Source organism: Leptonychotes weddellii, chromosome 5 (assembly GCF_054177405.1).
Source record: "Leptonychotes weddellii isolate Sample4059 chromosome 5, ASM5417740v2, whole genome shotgun sequence".
Taxonomy (NCBI): Eukaryota; Metazoa; Chordata; class Mammalia; order Carnivora; family Phocidae; genus Leptonychotes; species Leptonychotes weddellii.
Window position 1 is genome coordinate 26712130 of NC_138373.1, and position 25104 is coordinate 26737233.

Consider the following 25104-nt stretch of genomic DNA (forward strand, 5'->3'; position numbering starts at 1 on the left):
AAGTCACTGTTGACTGGGTTTTTGTTGTTTTTTTTAATGCAGCCAAACCTAGTCCACCTGATACACTAGCCCAAATGAACATACAAATTCAACCAAAACAGAGCTCATGCTATGCGGATGCAGTGTCAAGACAATATCTCCAAAGCCCTAACCAACAAAACCACCAAACCTCTCCTAAACAACAATTCCGGAGATGCTCCATTTCCCACGTCTCTCCAGCTGCACAGCCCTCGGTGTTCTTGCTCCCTAACATCAGTATCCATCCTTATTTCAGGGGTACACCTCCCCCATTCTCAACCCCGTATGTTAGGAAAAGTTGCTCCCACCTCACCCCCTTCCACAAGTGGGCATGTGAGGAGCCTGGCTTGGCTCATCCACGTTCTAACCCTCCTCTGAAATTCTCAGGATTAGCTTAAGTGAGGCAGGCCACCCAAGCCAGGCCACCCACCAGTGTTCATCTGGAAACACATGGATGTCATCATAAGGATATCCCAAATGACACTTAAAACTTATTTTTACTGATCTGAAATAAATCTGGAAAATTATCTGTTAAATCTGGGTGGTGAGTACACTGGGTGTTGGGTATCTTGTTCCCCAGACTTTTCTAGTAAATTGTCATTTAAAAAAAAAAAATTCAGAATTTGGGCCACTGTCCCAGGAATGGCTCCCTGGGTGCTGCCGTACTGAGCACTGCCTAAGGGGCCAGATACCGAGCTACCGGTTCAGATAGTGATTTAAAGGTCAGTAAACCAGCTCATCACACAAATTTTGTTTTACCAGGACTGCAAAGCTTTCAAGGAGATTTACTCTACAATTATCGCCACAATTATTCACCCACTTTCAGAAATTAACATACAGGTGTTCTGCTAATGTGCCTTGACCTTCTGCAGCCTGGACGCCCTTCAGAATGCATCTCCAATCCAAAATAACGTCAACAGTTGCCTGGCACTTGACATATGTCATCCCTTTGAAACTTCAAATGCTTGCATCAAGTCAACATTATCATCTCTGCTCCTCAAATGAACACACAGAAGCTCTGCGATAAAAACTTATTCCCAGGGGTGCCTGGGTGGCTCAGTCAGTTAAGCATCTGCCTTCTGCTCACGTCATGATCCCAGGGTCCTGGATCGAGTCTGGCACCGGACTCCTTGCTCGGCAGGGAGCCTGCATCTCCCTCTGCCTGCCACTCCCCCTGCTTGTGCTGACAAATAAATAAAATCTTAAAAAAAAAAAAAACTTATTCCAAAAATTTGGAACTAGTCAAAGTGCGGCAGTTCAACCCAGATCCCACCAGCTGGAAAACCTACGGCTGCCCTCCCCTCAATGTTCTACAGTGGCCTCCCTCCACGCATCTCCTCTCCTTTCACTGTAGAAGGAGGAGCCTTCACTGAAGAAGGAAAGAAGTGCAAGTAGCATGCGTGGTCTCCACCGCTCCGGAGAAGTGGTGTCTCCCCGAGTCTGATGGCCAGTTCCAAGGCCCCCCTGCTCTGAGCCAGCTCCCCCTGTGGCTGGCGGCCCACAAACAGGTTTCAGTCTTCCGGGGAGAAGAGGGGAAGGGAGCAGAGCTTTCCCTGGATAAAGTGAAGGGGTAGATGCCACGCCGCCCCAGACCGCCCCACACAGGCAGGCATCTCCTGGTCAGCGTCTACACACCACCAACTTTGAGGCCCAGGACAATGCAACAGATCTTACCACGCAGGACACTCTTTCTACTGCAGACCTTTACAAGCACTCCTTCCTAGACTCCAAAGGGTGTAAGCCCCAAAATAAGCATATTGGGTATGAGGTCTCTTTTAAGGAACCACACAACTGGCTTCGAAAACAGACACCACAGGCATCAAATGAGTACCCAGCATGACTGGCACAAGTCCCTACTCCCCTTCCCCTGTAGGGAAGCAGCCGCCCAGCAGAGATGACAGTCCCCAGACCCCTCCGCATCTGGGTGGGACCAACCATGGGCCATAGGCAGAGTGGTGTGGGTCAGTCCTGGAAAAAGGGAGAACAACAATTCTTCTCTTCCTCTTCAAGTAAAATCACTTCTCCAAACTTTTCTTCTTTCTCAGATAATGCTGTTCCCGTCTATACCAATGTGCCTATTACTCTGAAATCACTCCTAAGATTACTTGGGTGGAGTCTGGCAACAAAGTTTTATCACATACCTATCGTGCACTTGGTCAACACACACCACAACAAAAGGAAGTCTCTATGATCCTCTGTGTGGTCAGAGAGACTACACACCCAGAAGACAAGATTACAAACTCATGAGAGTGAGCAATCAAATGCCAGACCTTGGTTGTTGCTTTTAAATGCAACAGTTTAACAAACTCAAGGATCGGTGGAATTAGATTTCTTTATGTTGACAGGAGTAGAGCAGGCTCTTAGAATAAATGCAACATCTGGCCTGACCAGGGAGAAGGGAAATGGCACTTCCCAAAAAGGGAAACTGGATGAGCCAAGAGCAGAGATCAGGAAGTGGTCAGGATGGGGGCACATGGCCAGAATGCACTGAAGCTTCATGAGCAGTGCCCACAGGGAGGGCACTCTGGGCACGAAGGAGAACAGCCAAGATTGCAGGGGAAGGAAAGACTACAGAAAGAAAGGAGATGTGCTTGACACCCACCGTGGATCCTTGAGGGGGGCCCAGGGATGGGCACAGTACAAGTACCGTGTGAACTCGACAGCGGTGAACACCTTCCATTGCACCCCTCCCCCCTATCCACCCACCATCTTCTTAAGTGGCGGAACCTCTGTGGAGACAGGTTCTGAGGCCAAACCCGGATTGGAGATCAAAGACAGAGCCTCAGTTGGTCTGAGACCTCTCCTGCTGGTCAGGAATCAGACTGTTGGCACATCTGTAGCACAGTGGCTGACCCTGAACTTCACTAATTTGAGAGCGGTATCCTCCCAAGGCAGTGGTTCCCAGGGGCCAAGCAGGGGAGTGTTTATAACTCCCCAGGGGATTCAATGTGGCGCCAAGACTGAGAACCATGGCTCCGCTCTAAGTGGGAGAAAGCTGGCAGAGCTGTTTACAAGGAAACTGGTGGGGAAGAGAAGCACGCTCTTCTGCTGGTTTGCTGAGATTATTATACCTGGAGCTTCAGGCAGCCTCTTGCCAGCGTGAGAATGCCTGCCTGAGATCGGACAGCCAGTGGGGCGTGGGGGCTGGGGCACGGCGGCTCACAGGAGCCCAGCGCGGCCCTCAGGGACACAGTGCTGGCAGCCAGGAATCAGCCACAGTGGGAGCACTTACACCACGACAATCAGCAAGCACCCTAAATCATGCCCTTTTCCCCCAGATGACTGGTGGTTAAACACATACCAGTATACACCGCCAACACTGGGGAGAGCAAGGAACAGACTTGAGAAATGGGGGGGGGGGAACTCCTGTTATTGTTGGAACCCCTGGATCAAGACATCTCTGAAGACAGGCACTTCAACATTTTTTTAGGCCAGATAAAACTGGATTTTATGACTCTTGTAGTCAAGAACTCCGAATGATGAAACCATAGGAAAGGGGAAGCCATATGCAAACTGTAGTTACAAAAAACAAAACTGTGTGTGGTGAGAAGAATCTGCTTCGAGGCGCAAGCGTAGGAAGGGTCATGTGGGGTCTGGCACATGGCTGGTGTGCCGCTGGAATGAAGCCCCTTCAACTCGCCCACGGCTGTGCTCTCCAGAGCTGCCATGGGTCTTCCATCACCTACGTGCCATGCGGCCGGGTCCTACAACAGCTCCTGTGAAATGTCTCTTCATTCATGTCATGAACATTTGTGGAGCACATACCACGGGTCAAGGACTGCTCAAGGCACTTTGAACACAGCAGGGAAAAGAGCAGACAAGGTCCCTGCTCTTGTGGTTTGTAGAGGGCAGTGCAGGGCACAGATGGCAAACACCAAAGGGGGTGAACCATCGAGATACTCCGACATACCGATAAGCTCTGTGATGAAGATAAAGTAACACAAAAAATGAGCAAGAAGATTCAACATGACACAAGGTGGTCAGAGAAGGTGACTGCTGAGCAAAGACCTGCCTGACAGGCTGGGATCAGCCATGTAGACACCGGGAAAGAGCATTCCAGCAGAGGGACTGAGGCACTTGCGTTAAGAACCAGTCTGGTGCATCTGAGGAAAAGCCTGATGGCCAGGGTGAAATAAGGAGGTGGGGATGGAACATGGCAAGAGCCAGACCACAGCCAGCACTAGAGGCCATCATCAAAAGGTCTGGAGTGGGTTTTAAAAAGCAGACTGATGTGATCTTATGTTTCCATGAGGTTCCACGTTTACCCTACTGCAACCAGACAGGAGCACATACACAGAGTCATGAGCTTCCTTGCAACCCAAGCCTACCTCAGACCAAGACAGCTTTGCCTCTGTCACCAGGGGCAGGAATGTGAGGCCACTCAAGTGGAGATGGCCCAAACCTGCAATGGTTTAGTCCGCAGGACACAAAGTTACACCCTACATGCCCAAGACACATGAAGGCTCTAGGAACCCCCTCGCCCATGGCCATCCATCTCCACCGAATCAGGGGGTCTCAACTGTCCTGCCCTATTTTCTTGGAGCCCAGGTAAACAGAAGCCCGTGAGGACAGGGAGCACATACAGTGTTGAACAGGGGATCAGTTTGTTTTGTTTCTTTTAAACTTCTTCTGTTTCTTAGAGTCAACTTTGTTTAAATTGCTCCCAAGCTTCTCTCATCTGTCAGGTTCCTCCCACTGTACCTCCTGCCTTGCCGCTGATGACTCCACTAGCCACCAGCAACAGGCCATTTTCTTCTCCCTCTATCCCTGAACCCACAACAGATTAATTAAATGGAGCCACTGACAGGAGCGTGCTGCCTTAAATCCATCCCCAGGGAATAAGATATGGTGGCCAAGGCAGAGGAGGACAGCAGAAGGTACCTAACGAGAGGGAGGGCAGGGGCAAGAGCCTCACGAGACACACCAGACACTTTAGCATCCAGAAAAACCGACTCCAACAAATAAGAGCCCCTCATAAGGACAGGATTGACTCCATAGCCAGTAAAGAGCTAACAGTTTGCCATGAGCATATGAACTACAGAAACCCAAACTCAAGCTTGAAAGCAGGCAGGGGAGATTGGTTGAATTACTGCTCTTAGTAACAGAAAGCTCAAGGCTAGGCTGCCTTGTCAAGCACAGCTGCATTCAGGGGCTCCAACACCTCAGCTCCTGTCCGCCACCCAGCTCGGCTCCTCCCTCTACACGACAGCCTCACATGGACACAAGAGAATGACAGTGGCCCCAGCCTTCCCGGCCCAACAGGAAAGAACTGTGTCCCTGGCAGCACCAGCCCTCTCCCTCAGTCCCGAGAGCCAGCTCCGATTCCCAGGTAAACACTCCCCAGGCGAGCCCAAAAGAAGCCAACACCAAGCAAGGTTCTGTTGAGCAGGAGACGTGGTAAGAAGGTCCTCCTGTGGGACATTGAGACACTGGCCTCCGCAGCTGCGCACCCCACCACCACAGGCCACCCCACCACCACTGACCACCCCACCACCGACCACACCAAGAAAGAGTAACACCAACGGTCCACCAGACAGCGAGGCCCCACCATGCAGCGTGGAGGCCTCACCTCCCGTGTCCAGAGCAGGTGGTGACAGTGATCACCCACAGGGGCTGGTGACGGCAACCCCAAGGTAGGGCAAGTGTGTGCCTGGGGTAAGGGCTCCCGTTGCCGGGCCAGACAAGCATGCCATGCACAGGCACGTGTCAGGACAGTGGGCTTTCCTGTCCCACGTGTGCTGCCACTCAAAGGCCACAGATCTCCCTGATGTCCCATTTCGTCCATCTGGGGACCCCTTACTCAACACCCAACCTTCGAAACCTCAACCTCCCACTACAAGTGGAGTAAGACATTGATGACGATGGTCCCCATACCCATCAGGGGTGAAATTAATACCTCAGTTCAACTCACCCCCTGTGTTGGTTTCCCACGGCTGCTCCAACGACCATGAACTTTGTGGCTTAGAACAACACAAATTTCTTACCTTAGAGCTCAGGATGCCCCAAGTCTCGAATGTCTCACAGTCTACAGTCAGGCCGTCAGCAGGGCTGTGCTCCTTCTAGAGGCTCGAGGGGAGAACCTGATCTTCCCAGTTTCTGGAAGATGCCCACACTCCTTGGCTTGGGGCCCGGCCTCACTCCAGCCTCTGTTGTCACATCTTCTCCCTCCCTGGCCCTCCTCCCTTTTGTAAGGACCCTCGTGATTACACTGGGGCCATCTGGATAGAGTAGGATCATCTCCCCTCATCAAAACCCTTAACTCACCCACGTCCAGTAAGTCCCTTCTGCTTAAGGCCCTTAAGGCAGCATATCCACAGGTCCTGGGCACCAGGCATGGACGTCCCTAGGGGACCATCCTTCTTCTGTCTACCAGAGCATCTTCTAGATCCCAGAGCCAGATACAGGCATGTTCTCTTCACGACATCATTTAATTATTATTTATCCTCACAACAGCCCAAGAAGTACACACTCTTTTCATCCTAATTTTAGGATCATACAAAAGGGCTGAGAGAGGCAGAGGTAGTGACCGTAGCATCAGTGGCCAGTATGTACTGAGTGCCTGGTGTCAGACAGGATGCTGACTGCTTCCCGTGTACTAACCCACCTCCATCTTCCCTAAAACCCCGTAAGGAAGTCACTACTGCAATTCCCGTTTTACAGAGGAAGAAACGGAGTCACAGAAAGGTCACATGGCCCCTGTCAGTTGTGCAGGGGAGTCCACAGTGTCCTTCCACAGAAGTCATTCACCCACCCACATCCATCGTGAGCTGCTAGGACCATTGGAGTGCCGGTTTCCCCAGTGTTGTGGCTGTGAGCGTCTTGTTCATGGGCCACACACAGGGCCACTTGCTCAGGAGGAAATGGCACCTTGGACAAAGACGCACGGACCCTGGCGGAACAAGCCTTCCTTATTTCTCCAGATGGTTGATGCAATGGAGGAGGTGCCACTCGCCACACCATGCCTGCGACGCAGCCCTGCCAGGATTTCCCCCTCAAGAGGCCTCTCCCCAGCTGCAGTCCTCACGGCTCTCAGCACAGCGCCTCCATCCAGGGGCTGCGTTTCCCCGTGGAGACTTCCACCAGCCAAATACGCTCAGCCTCACTCCCCACGCCTCAGAGCTGGTTGGTGAGATTCTCAATTGGGTGGAGTTGATTAAAAAGTCAACTACCTACCCCCATGGACTTTCTTCTCTCTCGGTCCACACTGGGTGAGAATTCTACAGACCCAACAACCCCTCACAAGGGGCGTCCCTGGGTCTACACCTGGGTGGAAGTCTGTTAGGGAAGGGGGACTGTGGCTACAGGTCAAGCTGGAGTTTCCTGGAGAATCCTGTGTCTATGTCTTACAGGGAACTAGAGGGGAAAGGAGACAAGCAAAGATTAATGATCATCTCTAAATTGAAACAAAGTTATCTGCTGACTACTGGTTATGAGACAAGTACAAAATATCTAAATATCTCACGGAAGAGCCCCACACGCACACTCTCTCTCTCACCATCAACTACCACCTGAAAGAACTAGCACAGAACCCTGTTAAACCACAAGCCAGAAAAAAAGAAAAAGGACCATGTAAAGAGCCAGGTAACATCATCTCTATGGGCTTGCAGCACCGAGACCTTTCCCTTACCCAGTGTGGGAGCCATCAGGATGCTCAACAGATGAAGCACCGAACTAGTTCCCCCTTCTCGGACTCAACAGGCCACCATCAGGGGAAACTCCAGCTCCCCAAATTGGTAAGCCCAAAGGAATGATGGGCCTGAGCATCAGATTTGGGCTCCTGGTTTACTTGCCATCTGCTTTCTCACTAACCACTGAATAAACTGCTCTTCTGATTACACATCATTCTCTGCATGCTTGGCCAATTTGAGTCCACTCTTGAGAGAAGGAGCCAGTCTTATCCACACACCCTAGCAAGTATCTGAGTGGGTTTGCCTGCTCCTCAGACCCCTCGGGGAGCTGCCAGAAGGCCTTCTCCAGGCAAGAAGCCAACTTGACTTATTAGGTTTCAAACTTCAGAGAAGCCACAGATGGAAACATGAGTCTGGAGAGCCATCTTCTGCTCTCCCTCAGTAAGGGAAAGTACCCTGTGCTGGAGAGGAACAATGTCTGAATTCCTTAACAGAACCGATTAAACACCAAGTAAGAGCCGCACTGCAAGCTTAACGGTCAAGCCAGTTCACTGTGGACATGGCAGCCCTCATGCCACAGCTCAAAGGCTAGATGGGGAGCAGACAGTACACGCCAGGATGACAGAGATCCAAATATTCAATGGAAGGCATAAGCTTCTGGGAAATCAGATCTCAGCAAGGCCAACTAGCACTCGAGTGGTGAATAACCCAACCTCACACTTCTGGACCACATTAGGAAAAAAAATTCCTTCAGTTAGTTAATGAGGCCACCCAAAATCCTATTATTTTGCTGATTAAACCTTAACTTTTGGGGCACCTGGGTGGCTCAGTCAGTTAAGCATCTGCCTTCAGCTCGGGTCATGACCCCAGGTACCGGGATCCAGCCCCCCACTGGGCTCCCTGCTCCGTGGGGAGTCTGCTTCTCCCTCTCCCTCTGCCGCTCCCCCTGCTTGTGCACACACACTCTCTCTCAAATGAATAAATAATCTTAAAAAAAACAAAAACAAAAAACTCCATTTTCTTAGAGGGAAAATACTACTCTTTAAAAAAATAAATAAATAAAAGGACGACAATGGGAATCTGAGATCTACAAAATTAAATGTTGTAACAATCCATTCTAATGGTCCATTATTTTTTTTTTAATCCTGAAGGCATGTTTCCACAACAATGAAGGTGGGGGTCCCAACACAAGCCACAGCAATAAATTCAACCCTGAAGGTATTTGGGGCTTCAAATTATTTTTTCACACTTTTCCCTACTGATGAGAGCTCACACCTTCATAAAGAAGTTGTTGCTAAACGATAAAAAGAATCTTTATAACCTCAAACTAAAAGGCTTATATTGTGGAAAATGCATTCTGAACTCCCACCTAGAATTTAGAAAGCTGGTATACATCTCCATGTCCACCCCTGTAACGCCAGGAGCCAAGGAAATCACGAATGGGAAAGGCCTCTCTCCCTCCCCCTACTCCTCCAACTCCCCAGACAGCCCTGGCCGTCCCAGCCTGGCCAAGACACCCCAAGCTACCACAGCCTGACAAGGGCACACACTCAGTAGTTCAACATGAGTCAGCAACTAGCTGGGGAGGAGGAGTGAGCCCCAATTTGCTTGACTAATAGAGGATGTCACGTGAAAATTAGGTTGAAGCTCCTTGAAAGAGTACCTTTTCATGAGACTGCTCCGCAGTGCCTGGCACAGAGCAGGCGCTCACTAGTGTTTCTGAGCGAAAGGCGTGAACTACAGGGCCTACGTCACATCAGAGCAGCCACCAGTTCACGCCCACACTCGAGGACTTTCAGATAAACCTTGCAGTGACAGATGACCCACTGAGAAGGTAGATGGTCTTGAATTTCACAGTGATGAACAGCAGTAAGGACTGCTGTCACAAGGAGTACAGGACCTTCCACACGGTCTCTGCTCCGATCCATTCCAGGGCGGTCTCAGCATCCTGAAGGCGCATCCCCAACTTGGGCTCAGAACATCCAGGCTGTGTCTCAGGACGAGCAACTACAGCTGCCGCAGAAAGCTATTCTGTACGTTGTGGGTTCCAGGTACCCACGTGCCAGGGGAAGGACTCTAATAATGCTCATACTCTGAAACATATCTTAGAGTGTTGATGTTTTTCAATCAAACACAAGCCAAACAGTGCTTCTTTTTTCCTAGGTTTAATATTCTTAACTGCCCTGAACCTTAGTTCTGAGCAAGCAGAGTACGGATTTCTCAAAAGGCGGTGGGGTGCCATCCATGAATCACGTGCATTAGAGTCAGGTATCTGGACGTGCAGCCGTGGGGCCCATCCTAGATCCACTGAAACCACTGCCGACAAGAGCAGCGCTCTTCCTCCCTGAGAACACGCATATTTAGTAAGTTCCCCAGGTAATGCCCTCTGTGGACTCTAGTTTAAGAACTTTGTAAGGCAAAGAACCAGGGATTCAGAGGAAAATGACCTGAGTTCACTTCCACCCTAGATACACGTACGAGCCCCATAAGCTCTCCTAAGCCTCTAATAATGAACTTTCTAAAAAATAAAGAAAAATCAAAAAATTGAAATAGAGGAAAAATACCTACTCTTCACAGGGTGACAAAGTCCAAAGGAAACAGATTTGAAGCTGCCCGGAAAGGGTAAAGGGTAGACAAATACTACTCATTCAAAACACGTAATGGATGGAATGAGCAACTACAAAAGCTAGGTGCTGGGGAAACAAAGATGGGGAGTCAAAGTCAAAAGACTGACAACCCCAGAACACATGGTGAAATGGATTCAGGGCCATAATAGCAGTGTCTGTTTGAAAAAGTGACGAGCCCACAAGGAAGACATGATTAATTCTGCAATGATAACCCCTAGACTGGTAACAGTTATAGACCAATTATGAACCAAGCAAGGCATGTGATAAAAAATTAATAATAATAACCAAGACGGTGAAGCCAAACAGAGACCATAAACAACACAAAAGCTTTAAACAAAATTCAAGCCTTTCTGTTATTAGTATGCAAACCACATCCTGCCTCCAATCCTGTCTCCCTCTATTACAAAGAAACATAACTACCATTTACTGAACACCAATTACAGGCCAGGTGCCATACTGGAAACTTCACATTCATTGTTTCAGTAAATCCTCACAACGACCTCCATTGACAATGGTGGGATGTTTCCACTTACAGATGGCAAAATAACTCCAATGCCTCAAATTATACTGGGTGAGCCTAGATTCAAATGCAGGTTTGGCAGACTCCCAAGACCTGTTAGCCGGCAGGGTCCACCCCTTTGTTACAATGTCTACACCCCAAGAGCTCATTTGTGTTTAAGGAAATCTCTTAATGGTAAGTTGGCTGAAGGCTGCAAGACATTTCAGCCAAAGTGAAATATACTTTCTTCCAGCCAAACTGAGACAAGTTTTAGTTGATTCGTGACAGTTAAACTGTAGCCAAAATGCAGAGAGGCGAAGCGTATGCCATCACCTCCTTGAGTGCAATCTTGGTCAAGTGATCATTTTTCTACTTGTATTTCTGACTAATAATATCAACAGCTAAAATTTACTCAGTACGTACCCTATAGCAGGCATTATGCTAAGTCTACATGGATTACTTCATGAGGTAGGGACTGTCAACTAACCCCATTTTACAGATGGGGAAACTAAGGTATGGAGAGATGAAAGAACTTACCCAGAACTGGGGTTGGAACCAGGTCAGCCTAATTCCACAGCTCGGGTTCTCCACCACTTTGGGGTTCTATTGCTTTCACCACTGGCCTGATGGGACTTAATCATGCTGCAAGGTTCTCTACCGGGCAAGTATCTCAAGACCTCAGACATAAAACTGCCTAGGCACACAAATTAATACAACTGTTGCTAGTAATCCAGCAACTAAGTCTTAGGACATGAGTTATGCATGTACCAAGAATACACAGCAGGATGTTCCATCTAATTTGTTTTCCAGAGTTTCTGACCAGCACTATTTCTCTAATTCATTTGCATACGCACTCATCCCATGTTGAGTGGCTCCTGTGTACCAGGCACAGGGGCTATGAAGGTGAAAAAGCTTGGCCCCCTTCCCACCCAGGCTCAGTCTCCCCCTCACCTTCAGCAGTTTGACCTTCTCTTTTCAGCATCTGGACAGCTCCTACGTATTTCTTCAGTTGGACTTTGAGCACCTCGTTTTCTCTGCAGGTACAAGAATGTTAAAAAAAATACATTTTTAAAAACTGGCAATTTAGACTTAAGTCCGGGGGGGGCAATCTGTGTAAAGAAAAACACATGGGGCTCGTCTTATAAATAGTAAATCATTCTTTGTTTTAGAAATCCTAGCTGGGGAAGACTACATTAGCAAGGGCACATTCACAGAATGCCTGCAACAAGCGTTCATTCATAATGAAAGCAAATGCTAACTGGATCCAGTTCCTACCAAGTCAGGATGCAGACATGGGTTGTGCTCGGATTATTTGAATCTGTCAAGCTGTTAGGTGCCTATTCGGTGTCAGGCACTCAGTAATATTCTCTCCATTTACAGAAGCACGTACTAAGTACCACCTATTCAACCTGGGGAATACTCTTTTTTTATTAGTGGCTACATGCAATGAACATTTAGTATTTGCCAGGCATCATGTGAAGTCTTTATCATCTCCTTTAAGCCTTCTGATGTGTCATTACACCTATTTTACAGAAGAGGAAAGGGAATCATAAATACAAGCAGTAGCTTAGTCCACACCCACCTCCACACAAGACTCTACACCATGGAACATGGAACTCAGGCTCCATCAAAACCCTACTCTACCAAGTTCACACCCCAGGTACACTGGCTGAGGAAAAGAACACAAGGATGAGAAGGAGAAAACTACCAGTTCTTGAGTGTCACACAGCTCAGACTTTACCTAAGTGACTTCGCTGAATCAAGCATGCATTCGTTCATTCTTCATTCACTGGGAAAATGTTTAAATGCCTGTCATGTATTAGGCACAATGACCCAATAGTATTCTCCTCAATTTACAAAGAAAAATTGGGACACAGATAAAGTCTGTGACTAAGGTCACATGGCCAAGGTCAAGGTCATAAGAAATGGACATTTCCAATACACAAACCCAGGTCGCTCTGTCCCCAAGGCCCAGAAGAGCCTTTCTCCATCTCCTTTGGGACTTGAACTTGGTTTGTCATCAGCGCCCCAGGGAGAGTTGCCTCTTCCACATTTTCTGACTCTACTCCTCCTCCCACCCAAAGGTCTTGAGCCTGAGTGCCTTTAAATATGAGAGAACATTTCCTCAATATGAATACAGCTTTAAGACTGGGTTTCTTTTATAAAAATGTAAATGCTCATCACAAAATACTCAATCAGAGGACATTTAAGCAGGAATGTAAAAGTCAGCTGAAAGCCCAACACCTTGAAATCAATCCCAGTTACATTTTTATAGTTATGCTATCATCTCTCTAGGCATGCACGCACGCACACACACACACAAAGTAAATCTATTTTCCCTGGATGAAACATTTCTCACACTCCTTTCATTTTTTTGTTTGAAGTCTTTTTCCCTTTGTTCACTGTTCCACTCACCCCCCTTCCTCATGGTAACCAGTGGTGAAAACCCAGTGTATACATGTCAAGCCTTCCTCTACACTCATATAGTCACTACAAACCCAATACACTCAAATACAGGTTACTTTGTGAAACCAGGTATTATAAATTTTTCCGCAACTGGGTTGTCTCCTTTAACAATTCACCACATAGGCAGTTTCTAACTCCCCTATTTATGGATGTGAATGCCACTCCTTGGTACGGATGTGCGCCACACATTTACTCCGGGTATAAACTTCCGGCTGCCCATCATAGGTATTGTTTTCCATGCATCTGACTACACTTCAGCCCTGTGTTTGCTATTTTGCTTTTCTGTACTTTTGGCAGAAAGAACAGCACCAACTGCAGACTCTAGCATATACTTAGGTGTCACTTGAGAAGGCTACATTCATCTCGGAAGCTCTAGAGAGAGAACCACAGAAGAGTCCCTTCATCACCCCCCTCCCTCCTCCTAGACAGCCTCTCACGGATGTTTGTAAAGGTGTCTGCAACTTCCTCTGTGATATGAATAGCAAACGTCTGAAGCTAAGCAACTAACAAGTCCCGGAAAGGTTTGGGGAAGGGAAACATTCCCCGATACACGTGGATCATACAGCGTGTTTTCTTGGATTCTCTCGGCAGAGTCTTGTCACTCATCCCAACCTACTCCTCATCTCCACATGTGAATTCAAGTCACATAGGACCTGAAAACTAAGGAAAGCAATTTATCTGCATTTCTTTATGGCCTCATTTAACTAGGGTTCATGGCAGAGCATCTTCCACATGGCAGAATGTGCAAAATTAGATGTGATAGATTAAAACCAAGGTTTTTAATATAAACTGATCTCAAACGAGATGAAGGGAAAGCGCAGAGTACATCAAGCCACTGGACGAGCACCTCTGGGCGCCATAAATTCATCCCAGACAATTTTGTACCTATGAACTTGTTTGCCTTTTGTGGGCAGTTAACACTTTCAGGCTACTAGATTTGTTTATGAATGAAACTCAAAACACCTGACGAGGCCCTTTTGGTTCAATTTTTTTTTTTTTTAAGTAATTACAGATTCACATGAAGTTGCAAAGATCATACTGAGAGATTTTATGCCCCTGGCCCTGTCTCCCCAGTGGAGCAAAAAGCAAAACCAGGAGTCTGATATGGGCGCAACCTGTGTGCATGTGAGTGTGTATGCGCACACGTGCGTGCGTGTGAACGTGTGTGTAGTTCCGTCCAGCCCACTGCTTTCACTGAGGCTCCTAAGCATCCTCTCCCACTGTGCCTCTCTTAAGATGGAATACAGACTTAGATGGCCACTACAGTCCACAGGCTAGGCCAAGAAGCAGAACCAACCAGGACTAAGAGGGAGTAGGGGGCAGGAGGCTATGAAAACCAGGGAGCTCCTGCCCCACCAACAAGTTGTGTTTGTTGTTGTTGTTGTTGTTGTTTAAAACTTAACACATTACTGGGGCACCTGGCTGGCTCATTCAGAAGAGCATGCGACTCTTGATCTTGGGGTCATGAGTTCAAGCCCCACACTGCGTGTAGAGATTGCTAACAAAAATAAACTTTAAAAAAAAAAAAAAAGAAAGCACATCAGCAGGCCAAGAAAGTAATTCCCAGGCTCTGGACAACTAATTTGCAACCAGCTGACAGGACGTTAATTGGGAGCTAGAAGAGCCATAGAGAGTCCATCATTCTTATTACACAGGTCTATTATGATTAGCAAATTAAAAATGCTTTTTTATATGACACCTCATGAGATAATAGAATGCATTAGTTACCTAAATGAATCCTGACTACAAAAAGGCTCGAGGCCCTCTGAGTACGTGAAAAATACGGGAAGGGTGGTGCAGGCTCGCTCATTCCCCACCCCCCACAAGGTCCTTCAAGCCACCACAGGTCCCACCACCAGGTACCCATCAGCCTCAACAGGTAAGGGGCCAAGTAAGCAGGGAAGACCAAAGCCTGAGCAGGGCTCTGGGCACATCAGCTCACAGGCAGTGTGTCTTCAGAGCCAGGGGGCCTCACCTCTTTGCTACACCCCCCCCCAGCGTGTATGTGTGCACGCACATGAGGGAGTATGATGATGGCGGTGCACATGGGCGGTACCCCATAGACTCCTCTGAGCGATAAGGTCATACGGCTTTTACTTTTGGCCTCTTTCTCTTGTGGTTGCTATGTTCCCTCATCTTCTATAGCAAAGTTATGCTTGCAGGCAAAAAACACTGTCACTATCTAGTCTCTTAAGTATTTTTTTTTTAAGCCTTAAAGAACTTACTAAGGAAATGCTAAGGAGGAAAGTTGAAGCTGCTATGGAGCAGGCCACCCCATCACCTGTATGGAGGGAGGCACCTCCACCCCATCTACACTGGCAACTCCTGCATGGTGAGCCTGTGAGGAGGACAGCGCTGATCAAGGACACACAGGTGTTTGTCACCCTGTCCATTAAGACCTTAGAGCAACTCCCTCTTCTCCATTTCACAGGATTTTCCCCTTCTTTCGTTCTAGGAGGACACAGCTCAGCTGAAGATCACCCTACCTCATCTAGTTGTTTTTGTAACCAACAGTTGATTTAATAACAAACCCTGACCGACCATCTAAAAAACCATCTAGAAAGTTTGGGGGCAGGGATGCTATTGTTGCTAAGAACTGCCTACACTCAGACCTTCCATTAACATGGGCCACCAGCAAGTCCTGAGGGTCCCGACCGCTTTCTCCCTGTCCACCAGAGCATAATCATTCCTGCTCCAGATGCAGCTGGGCGCTTCTCACCCCATTTGGGACCAGTCAGTGATCCACCTACCAAGGCTAGCACCTCTCCAAGAATCTGGTCTTTCAGCTGTAACTCACCCATCTGCCTCCAAGTAACTAGGGGTACCTTCAGCCATCACAAGGGCAATGATGAGAAAACCACAGAACAAGGAGGAATGGGGAGAGGTTCTGTCAGGCAGACCCGGTCTGTCATGGCCCAAGCAACTGCAGCAAGAAACCAACCTCACCGAGATAAATTTGCAGGAATCCCCCTCCCCCACTCACCCTTGAGTACTTTTCCAGTGCTCTCCACTCTCAAGGGCAGTGGGAGCTAACTTCCTCACAGTTCCATCAAAGAGGAGAAACACACACAGCGAATGAACTTAAACAGAATCTTCCAAATGTGGTATATTCCCAAGATCATTTTAGAGGTTTACCAATCTTTTTATTTTTTTTAAACACTGAGATACTCTTCTAGATTTTTTAGAAACTGATTTTCCATATATTGCTGTGATATAAAGACTCTTTTGAAAAGAAGTTCAAAGCCTTTCAAAAATGGACTGAAAGAACACTGAAAAGAGAATAATGCAGGTGGGACACAGGTGTGGCCCAAACCATGAGGCTGGTGCAGTGACCAAAATCTGGGGCAGAGAATCTTTGCTTTAAAATAAAGGTATACAGACAAGGTATTTTAAAGTGCACTTCCTAAACTGCATTCGAGGGGGTGACAAAAGGCCGTGGAAAGAGGACGATGGGGATTACAGGTAGACACAGTCAGGGAGAGATGCGCTGAACACCTTCATTCTCTCCCCCGCCCCCCACCGCCCCAGAGCTTCCCAGAGCCTTCGATGTATTCATGCACACTGGCTACTACAGTTGGTGAAATGCTGCTTTTTCAGATTGGACACAACCCCCTAAGACTGGGAGACCAATTTTAGTGGCAAAGAACGAAGTTTTTCTTAGAAAAATGTGGCCCATGTGGACTGTGGCAGAGGTGGGCACTTGGGAGCTTTAGGCTTTCCTTGAAATTCCTCCATGGTAGCTAAGAAGGGAAAAGCAGCTTAGGGCCAAGACTTCCTAGAGGTAAAAGCTGTGCCTCACTCCAAAGATGCCTACACATTTAGTAGGCAAGCCCCTCTTCCATCTATGACACATCAGGGTCTGCCTCTGCATGGGGGATTCCATGTCAGGGATGGTGCACACAGGCTCTGTGTAGTCTGCACTGCAACCCTGCAGGAAGGGTTGGTCTTATCCCCAAATTTTATTTCCTTTCATTTTACAGATGAAGAAACGGAGTCTGCTAGAGGTTAAGCAGCGCACCCCACCCCCACCCAGAATCACAGGGTTCAAGGCAGGGTCACAATTCACAAGTAAACATCTCCAAGTCCTTGTCCTTTGACTCTGTCACACACATGGTCACCAGTACCTCAGGAGGCTGGTTTTACTGTACCCGTTTTGCAGATGGAAAAGCAGTGGCCCAGGGAGTCAAACCTGAGATTCAAACCCATAGCCCTTAATTCCAAGGTCTCACGTTGTTCCATATACCTTTAGGGAATTAATTAAGCACATGTACACAGTCGACAACTCAAAGCCCTGCAAGATCGCACTGAACAATGAGGGCTGGTAAGCATGGGTCTGCAGATTCCTTTGGCTGGTTCGACTCCTGGGCAAATGTGAACAGGTCTCTCCCGACCAACTAGCTTTGCTCAGAGGGGAATGACTCTCCAAGAGTCGCACAGTACAAACCTCTGCCACCCATCACACCACACATCTCACGAGTGGAAGTGGCTGGTCAGAGGTGAACTTTAGGAAATAGGAATCAACAGCCTCAAGAACAGGACACCTTCTGACCCACCAACTCCACTTCCAGGAAGCCAAAGTCTATAAATGAGGAGAAGTCTCATAACACATACATGAGGATGCAGTGAATATATTGGAAAGAAACTGGTTACAAACTAAATGCCAGGTAGGGGAGTGGATACATTACACGGTGCATCCACCTACAACAAGATACTCTGGAGCTGTCACAGCTGAGAGAAGTATGCATGTTTCACATGGAGGAACATTTGTAACGTACCATTATGTGAAAGCAGCAGAATACAAAGGTAGCTGACCTACCATAGCCCCTTATGTACAGTTTGCTGTCAATTTACAGTAGGAATATATAAACAACGTTAGCAGTGTTCATATCTGAAATGATGGAATTAGGAGACATTTTCAAGTTTTCCATCAATATACTTTATCAGTGAACTGGGGCGGGGCAGGGGGGAGTGTGGAGGAATGTAAGAGTAAGGTTAGATCAGGATGCCTGTGTGGCTCAGTTGGTTAAGTGTCTTCCTTTCAGCTCAGGTCATGATCCCATGGTCCTGGGATGGAGCCCCATATGGGGCTCCCTGCTCAGTGGGGAACCTGCTTCTCCCTCTCCCTCTGCCCCTCCCCCTGCTTGTGTGCTCGCACTCTCTCTCTCGGACAAATAAATCTTTTTTAAAAAATTTTAAAAAAAAAAGAGTAAGGTTAGATCTAACACGGGGGGCGTGGGGGCAGGCAGGGAAGAACACCTCCATCTAGCATCACACTTAGTGGTGAAAGACTGAATGGTTTCCCAGAAGTTGGAGAACAAGTCAAGGAAGTTGCTCTCAACACTCCCACTGAGCACAGAAGTAGAAGTTCTATCCAGTGCACTAAGGCCAAAAAGAGGGCATCCAGATAGGAAAGGAAGAACTAAATTGTCCCCTACTAGCAGGTGACAGGATTTTCTACACATAAAATCCCAAGAATCTATAAAAATCTCTAAGAATGAGTTTTTAAAGGTCAGATGCAAAAACTGTATTTCCACACATTAGCAATAAACAATTAAAAAGCAAAATCGTAAGAGTTATCCATCATAGCTCCAGAAGGTGAAACACATAGGTGTAAATCCAATAAAAAAATGTGCAGGATATGGATACTGAAAACTATAAAACACTGATGAAAGAAATCAAAATGTAACTACATATGCAAGAACTATCAGGTTCATGGATTGGCAGACTCAAAATAGGATGTCAATTAAACTGATCCATAGATTTCATACAAGCCCAATCAAAATCCCAGGCTTTTTTCCATAGATATGCATTAGCTGATTCTAAAATTTGTATGGAAAGGCAAAGAAACTACAATAACCAAAATCATTTTGAAATAGAAGCACAATTTTGGAGGACTCATGCTACCCAATTTTAAGACTTTCTATAAAGGTACAGCAGTCAAGGAATGGAGTATTGCAAAATGACACAGACCAACAGAACAGAACCAAGAGTCCAGAAATAAACTCAAAAATCTGGCTAACTTTTTTTTTTTTTTTTTAAGATTTTAAGTAATCTGTACACCCAATATGGGACTCAAACTTATAACCCCGAGACCAAGAGTCACATGCTCCACTGACTGAGCCAGCCAGGCACCCCTGGCCAGGTAACTTCTGACTACAGTACAAAGACAACTCAGGAGAAAGGATGGTCTCTTCAACACTTGGTTTCAGAACAGGTGCACATCCATAAGCAGAAGAGTCAACTTCAACTGATACCTCACACCTTATACAAATATATTAACCCAAACTGTATGACAGATAAATGCAAAACATTTCAGAAAATCTGCATGCCTGAGCTGGATTAGGCACACAGTTCTTAGATTTAACACCAAAAGCATGATTTGTAATAGAAAAAAAATGTTAAACCAGATTTGCTCTGCAAAAGACATTGTCAAGAGCATGAAAAGACAAACTGCAGACTGGGAGAAAATACTTATAAATCATACAGACAACAGAAGACTTGTATCTAAATATATATAAAGAACTCTCCAAACTCAAGGAAATACCACTACCCGCTAATACAAGGGGAGGGGGAAAAACTATCAGATCACCAGCCACAAAGAACCCCAGCCAGCTCTGGGATTTGGCCATCAGCTCATCACTGTCACCCACACCAGCCAGGCTCCTCCTGACACCTGCACCTTCCCAAGGCTGATCTGACCCTCTCTCCACAACTCTCCCATCTGTCCTGGTAAACACCCCCAAGTTTTACAGCAGTCTCTTCAAAGGCATGTTCTCTCTGAAGCCCTTCCTCCACCACCAGGGGTTTGTGACCACCCCCCTCTTCTGCTCCCACCATACACTAGAGAAGCTTCCCTCCCAACAAGTAAAATATGTTAATACCCCTAGCCTGTGCTCATCACCCCCATCTAGACTATAAGATCTTGAGGAAATCCTCTTTCTCTTGTTTCAGTCCTTTCAAAATACTAGTATTACTACTGTCCAAACTTGACCAAATGAGGAAAGGGAAGCTCAGCAGGGTTGGAGATTAGCCGAGGTCACCCAGGCATGGAAACAAGATTGGTATCTAGGCAACTCCAAAGTCCACAGTCTGCAACAGGCCAGAGTTCTTCCAAGGTGGTCAGAGGATAGAGGATCCCTATAGGAGAATCAGCTAGAGGAGCTTAATCAGAAAGAAGGTATCTCCCAGCCCTGCTCTTCCTGAACCAATCCTGCCAAAGCCATTGGAAACCAGTTACATATAGGGGCAATGATGAAGTAACTAAATATAGCCTGATATCCTGAGATGGCAGAGTATGCATGAGGACCCTGAGCTCACCCTGTCCCATGTTTTGACCTATATATCATCCACATCCAAATCAGTAAACAGGAGAGTGACCCCAGGACTGGCAGAACAAACTTCACCACTAAATACAGACAACAAACTGCATCTGAGAGGTGAGAAAGGCAGAGGAAGGGAGTCTGCAGGAAGGAGGGAGCTGCATGAGCAGAGAGAGCAGAAAAACAAACCCCCACACAGGGAAGACTAATGCCCTGCAACTTTTGGGTTTACAAACCATAAAGGCTGAATTCCCAGAGTTTGTTTTGGAGTTCAGCTGACTCAGCCTTGGCTGAGCCTGGAGGTCAAGTGATAGCCAGGAAGCTGCCCTTAAAGAGACAGCAGCCTGGGCAGAAACACAACCTAACCACAGCAGTTTATACAACACAGGGGGCAAAGAGGAGGCATCTGTTCATATGGACTTCTGAGCCTGTGGGGGGACTGCTCTGAAAATGAGGGAGCTAGCAGCTGCCATTTTCCTCCCCCATCTGCCAGCATACAAGCAGAGACACCCGCAGGAGGCGAGGTGCACAGACACTTGCTACCTAACCCCCTAGTGGTGCACCACACCCACAAGTTCTCCAAGGACTCACCCACTTCAAGCCTGCTGGCCTTGCCCTGGACTCAGGGCAAACTTTGTTAAAGCCACCCAGGTGCCCCAACAAGCCAACCAGGTGCACAGCTGCCCCTACGCACTACCACTGCATCGGACCCAGCTGTGTGCCCCCAGCCACACAGCCCAGGCAGAGGAATGAATTAATGACCTAGAAGACAAAGTAATGGAAAGTACTCAAGCCAAACAAAACAGAGAAAAGAATTATGCAAAACAAGGATAGACTTAGGGAACTCAAAGACTCCATCAAACCTAATAATGTTTATATTATCTGAGTCCCAGAAGAAGAAGATAGAGAAATGGGGACAGAAAATTTGAAGAAACAAGAGCTGAAAAATTCCCTCATCTGGGGAAGGAAACAGATACCCAGATCCAGGAAGCACAGAGAACCCCCAACAGAGTCAGAATACTAAGATATATTGTAATTATATTTGCAAAATATAGTGATAAAGAAAAAAATTTAGAGGCAACAAAATATTAACTTACAAGGGAAAACCCATAAGGCTAGCATGAAATTTCTTAACAGAAACTTGGCAGGCCAGAAGGCAGGGGCATGATATATTCAAGGTGTTGAATGGGAAAAATCTGCAGCCAGGAATACTCTGTCCAGCAAGGCTATCATTTAGAATAGAAGGAGAGATGAAGAGCTTCCCAGATGAAAACTAAAAGAGTTCATGACCACTGAACCAGCCCTGCAAGAAATATTAAAAGGGACTCTTTGAGTGCAAAGGAGAGATGAAAAGTGACAGTATAGAGGTAGGAAACACAAAAGCAGGAAAAATGAGTATTTCTGTTAAAAAAAAAAAAATCAAGCAAGGAACCCACAAAAAATAGACATAAAATTTAACCACATAGCTAAAATGTGGGGAGGAGAGTAGAAAAGAATGGGTTCAAAGGTAAATAACCATCAACTTAATACAGACTACTATACACACAAGACATTATACACAAACCTAATGGTAACCATGTATCAAAAACCACTAATAAATATGCCAAGAATAAGAAAGACAGAAACCCAAATATATCACTAAAGAAAAATCAGCAAACCTTGGAAGAGAGGGCAACAAGAAAGCATCAGAAAAAATCTTTAGAAACAACGACAAAACAAATAAAATGGCAACACATATCTATCAATACTTGCTTTAATGTAAATGGACTAAATGCTCCAATTAAAACAGAACAGATTAAAAAACAAACAAGACCCAGCTATATGCTGCCTACAAGAGAACCATTTTAGACCTAAAGATACCTGCAGATGGAAAGCCATTTTAGACCTAAAGATACCTGCAGATGGAAAGGGAGAGAATGGAGAAACTTCTATCATGCAAATGGATGTCAAAAGAAAGCCATAGTAGCAATACTTATGTCAGTGAAAATAGACTTTAAAACAAAGACTATAACAAAGAAGGACACTCTATTATAATAAAGGGGACAATCCAACAAGAGGATCTAACAATTTTAATTATTTATGCACCCAACATAGGAGCTCCTAAATACTTAAAATAGTTAATAACAAACATGAAGAAACTAATTGATAATAACAATAATAATAGGGGACTTTAACACCCTTCTCACAGGAATGGACAGGTCATCTAAAAAGAACATCAACAAGGAAACAGTGGCTTTGAATGACACACTGCAACAGATGGATTTTTTTTTTTTTTTAAGATTTTTATTTATTTGCGAGAGAGAGAATGAGAGACAGAGAACATGAGAGGGAGGAGGGTCAGAGGGAGAAGCAGACTTCCTGCTGAGCAGGGAGCCCGATGCGGGACTCGATCCCGGGACTCCAGGATCATGACCTGAGCCGAAGGCAGTCACTTAACCAACTGAGCCACCCAGGCGCCCGCAACAGATGGATTTAATAGACATCTTCTAAACATTCCATCCTCAAACAGCAAAATACACATTCTTTGTAAGTGCACATGGAACATTCTCCAGAACAGATCATGTATTATCTCACAAAATAAACCTCAACAACTTCAAGAAGGTCGATAACACCATGCCTATTTTCTGACCACAACACTATGAAACTCACAGTCAACCACAAGAAAAAAATTGGGAAAGACCACCAAACATGAGGTTAAATAACATGCTATTACACAATGAACAGATCAACCAGGAAATAGAATTTAAAAAGTCCACAGAAACAAATGAAAATTAAAACGGTCCAAAATCTCGCGGATGCAGCCGAAGTGATTCTAAGAGGGAGGTATACAGCAATACAGGCTGACCTCAAGAAACAAGAAAAATCTCAAAAAACTTAACCTTATTACCTAGAGGAACTAGAAAAAGAACATAAAATCACCAGAAGGAAGGAAATAATAAATATTAGAGCAGAAATAAATGATAAACTAAACAAACAAGAGAACAGATCAATGAAACCAAGAGCTGATTCGTTGAAAAAAAAATCAATAAAATGATAAACTCTAGCAAGACTTATCAAGAACAATAAAGACTCAAATAAAATCACAATGAGAGAGAAGAAACAACCAACATCACAGAAATACAAACAATCATAAGAGAATACCATGAAAAACTATATGCCAACAAACTGGACAACCTGGAAGAAATGGATAAATTCCTACAAACATATAAACTACCAAAACTGAAACCAGAAGAAATAGAAAATGTGAACAGACCAATACCAACAAAGAAATTGAGTCAATAATAAAAAAAAAAAAAAGCTTCCAACAAACAAAAGTCGAGGACCAGATGGCTTCACAGGCGAATTCTACCAAATATTTAAAGAATGCTACTCTTTTAAAGTATTCCAAGAAACAGAAAAGGAAGGGAAACTTACAAATTCACTCTATGAGGCCAGCATTACTCTGATACCAAAACAAGATAAAGACACTAAAAACACCACACACAAAAAACAAAACAAAACAAAACACCACCCACAGGCCAATATCCCTGGTGAACATAGATGCAAACACTCAATAAAATACTAGCAAACCAAATTCAACAATACATTTAAAAAATTATTGACCACAATCAAGGGGGGATTTATTCCTGAGAAGCAAGGGTGGTTCAATTTCACAGATCAGTGGAATACATCACATCAATAGGAAAAAGGATAAGAACCACAGGATCATTTCAATAGATGCAGAAAAAGCATTTAACATAATACAATATCCATTCATGATAAAAACCCTCAACAAAATAGGTTTAGAGGGAGTATACCTCAACATAATAATGGCCATTTATCAAAAACCCGGACCTATGGGAGAAGATATTTGCAAATGACATATCAGATAAAGGGCTAGTATCCAAAATCTATAAAGAACTTCTTAAGCTTAACACCCAAAGAACAAATGATCCAATCAAGAAATGGGCAGAAGACATGAACAGACATCTGTCCAAAGAAGACATCCACATGGCCAAAAGACTCATGAAAAAGTGCTCAACATCGCTCGGCATCAGGAAAATCCAAATCAAAACCTCAATGAGATATCACCTCACACCAGTCAGAATGGCTAAAATTAACAAGTCAGGAAATGACAGATGTTGGCGGGGATGCGGAGAAAGGGGAACCCTCCTACACTGTTGGTGGGAATGCAAGCTGGTGCAACCACTCTGGAAAACAGTATGGAGGTTCCTCAAAAAGTTGAAAACAGAGCTACCATACGACCCAGCAACTGCACTACTGGGTATTTACCCCAAAAATACAAATGCAGGGATCCAAAGGGGTACGTGTTTCCAAAGAAACAAATAAGCACATCCCCCATGTTTACAGCAGCAATGTCCACAATAGCCAAACTGTGGAAAGAGCCAAGATGTCCATCGACAGATGAATGGATAAAGAAGATGTGGTATATACATATATATAGATACATATATATACGCACAATGGAATATTATGCAGCCATCAAAAGGAATGAGAGCTTGCCATTTGCAATGACGTGGATGGAACTGGAGGGTGTTATGCTGAGC

General features: G+C 45.8%; 1 protein-coding gene across 1 annotated transcript in view; it reads right to left on the reverse strand.

Annotated features, from left to right (window-relative positions):
* SNX29 (sorting nexin 29) overlaps positions 1 to 25104 on the reverse strand; it is a 507745-nt gene that overhangs the window by 304408 nt on the left and 178233 nt on the right. The window contains exon 15 of the mRNA XM_081818879.1: positions 11724 to 11806. Coding sequence (XP_081675005.1) covers positions 11724 to 11806 — 83 coding nt within the window. The remainder of the gene's footprint in view (positions 1 to 11723; positions 11807 to 25104) is intronic.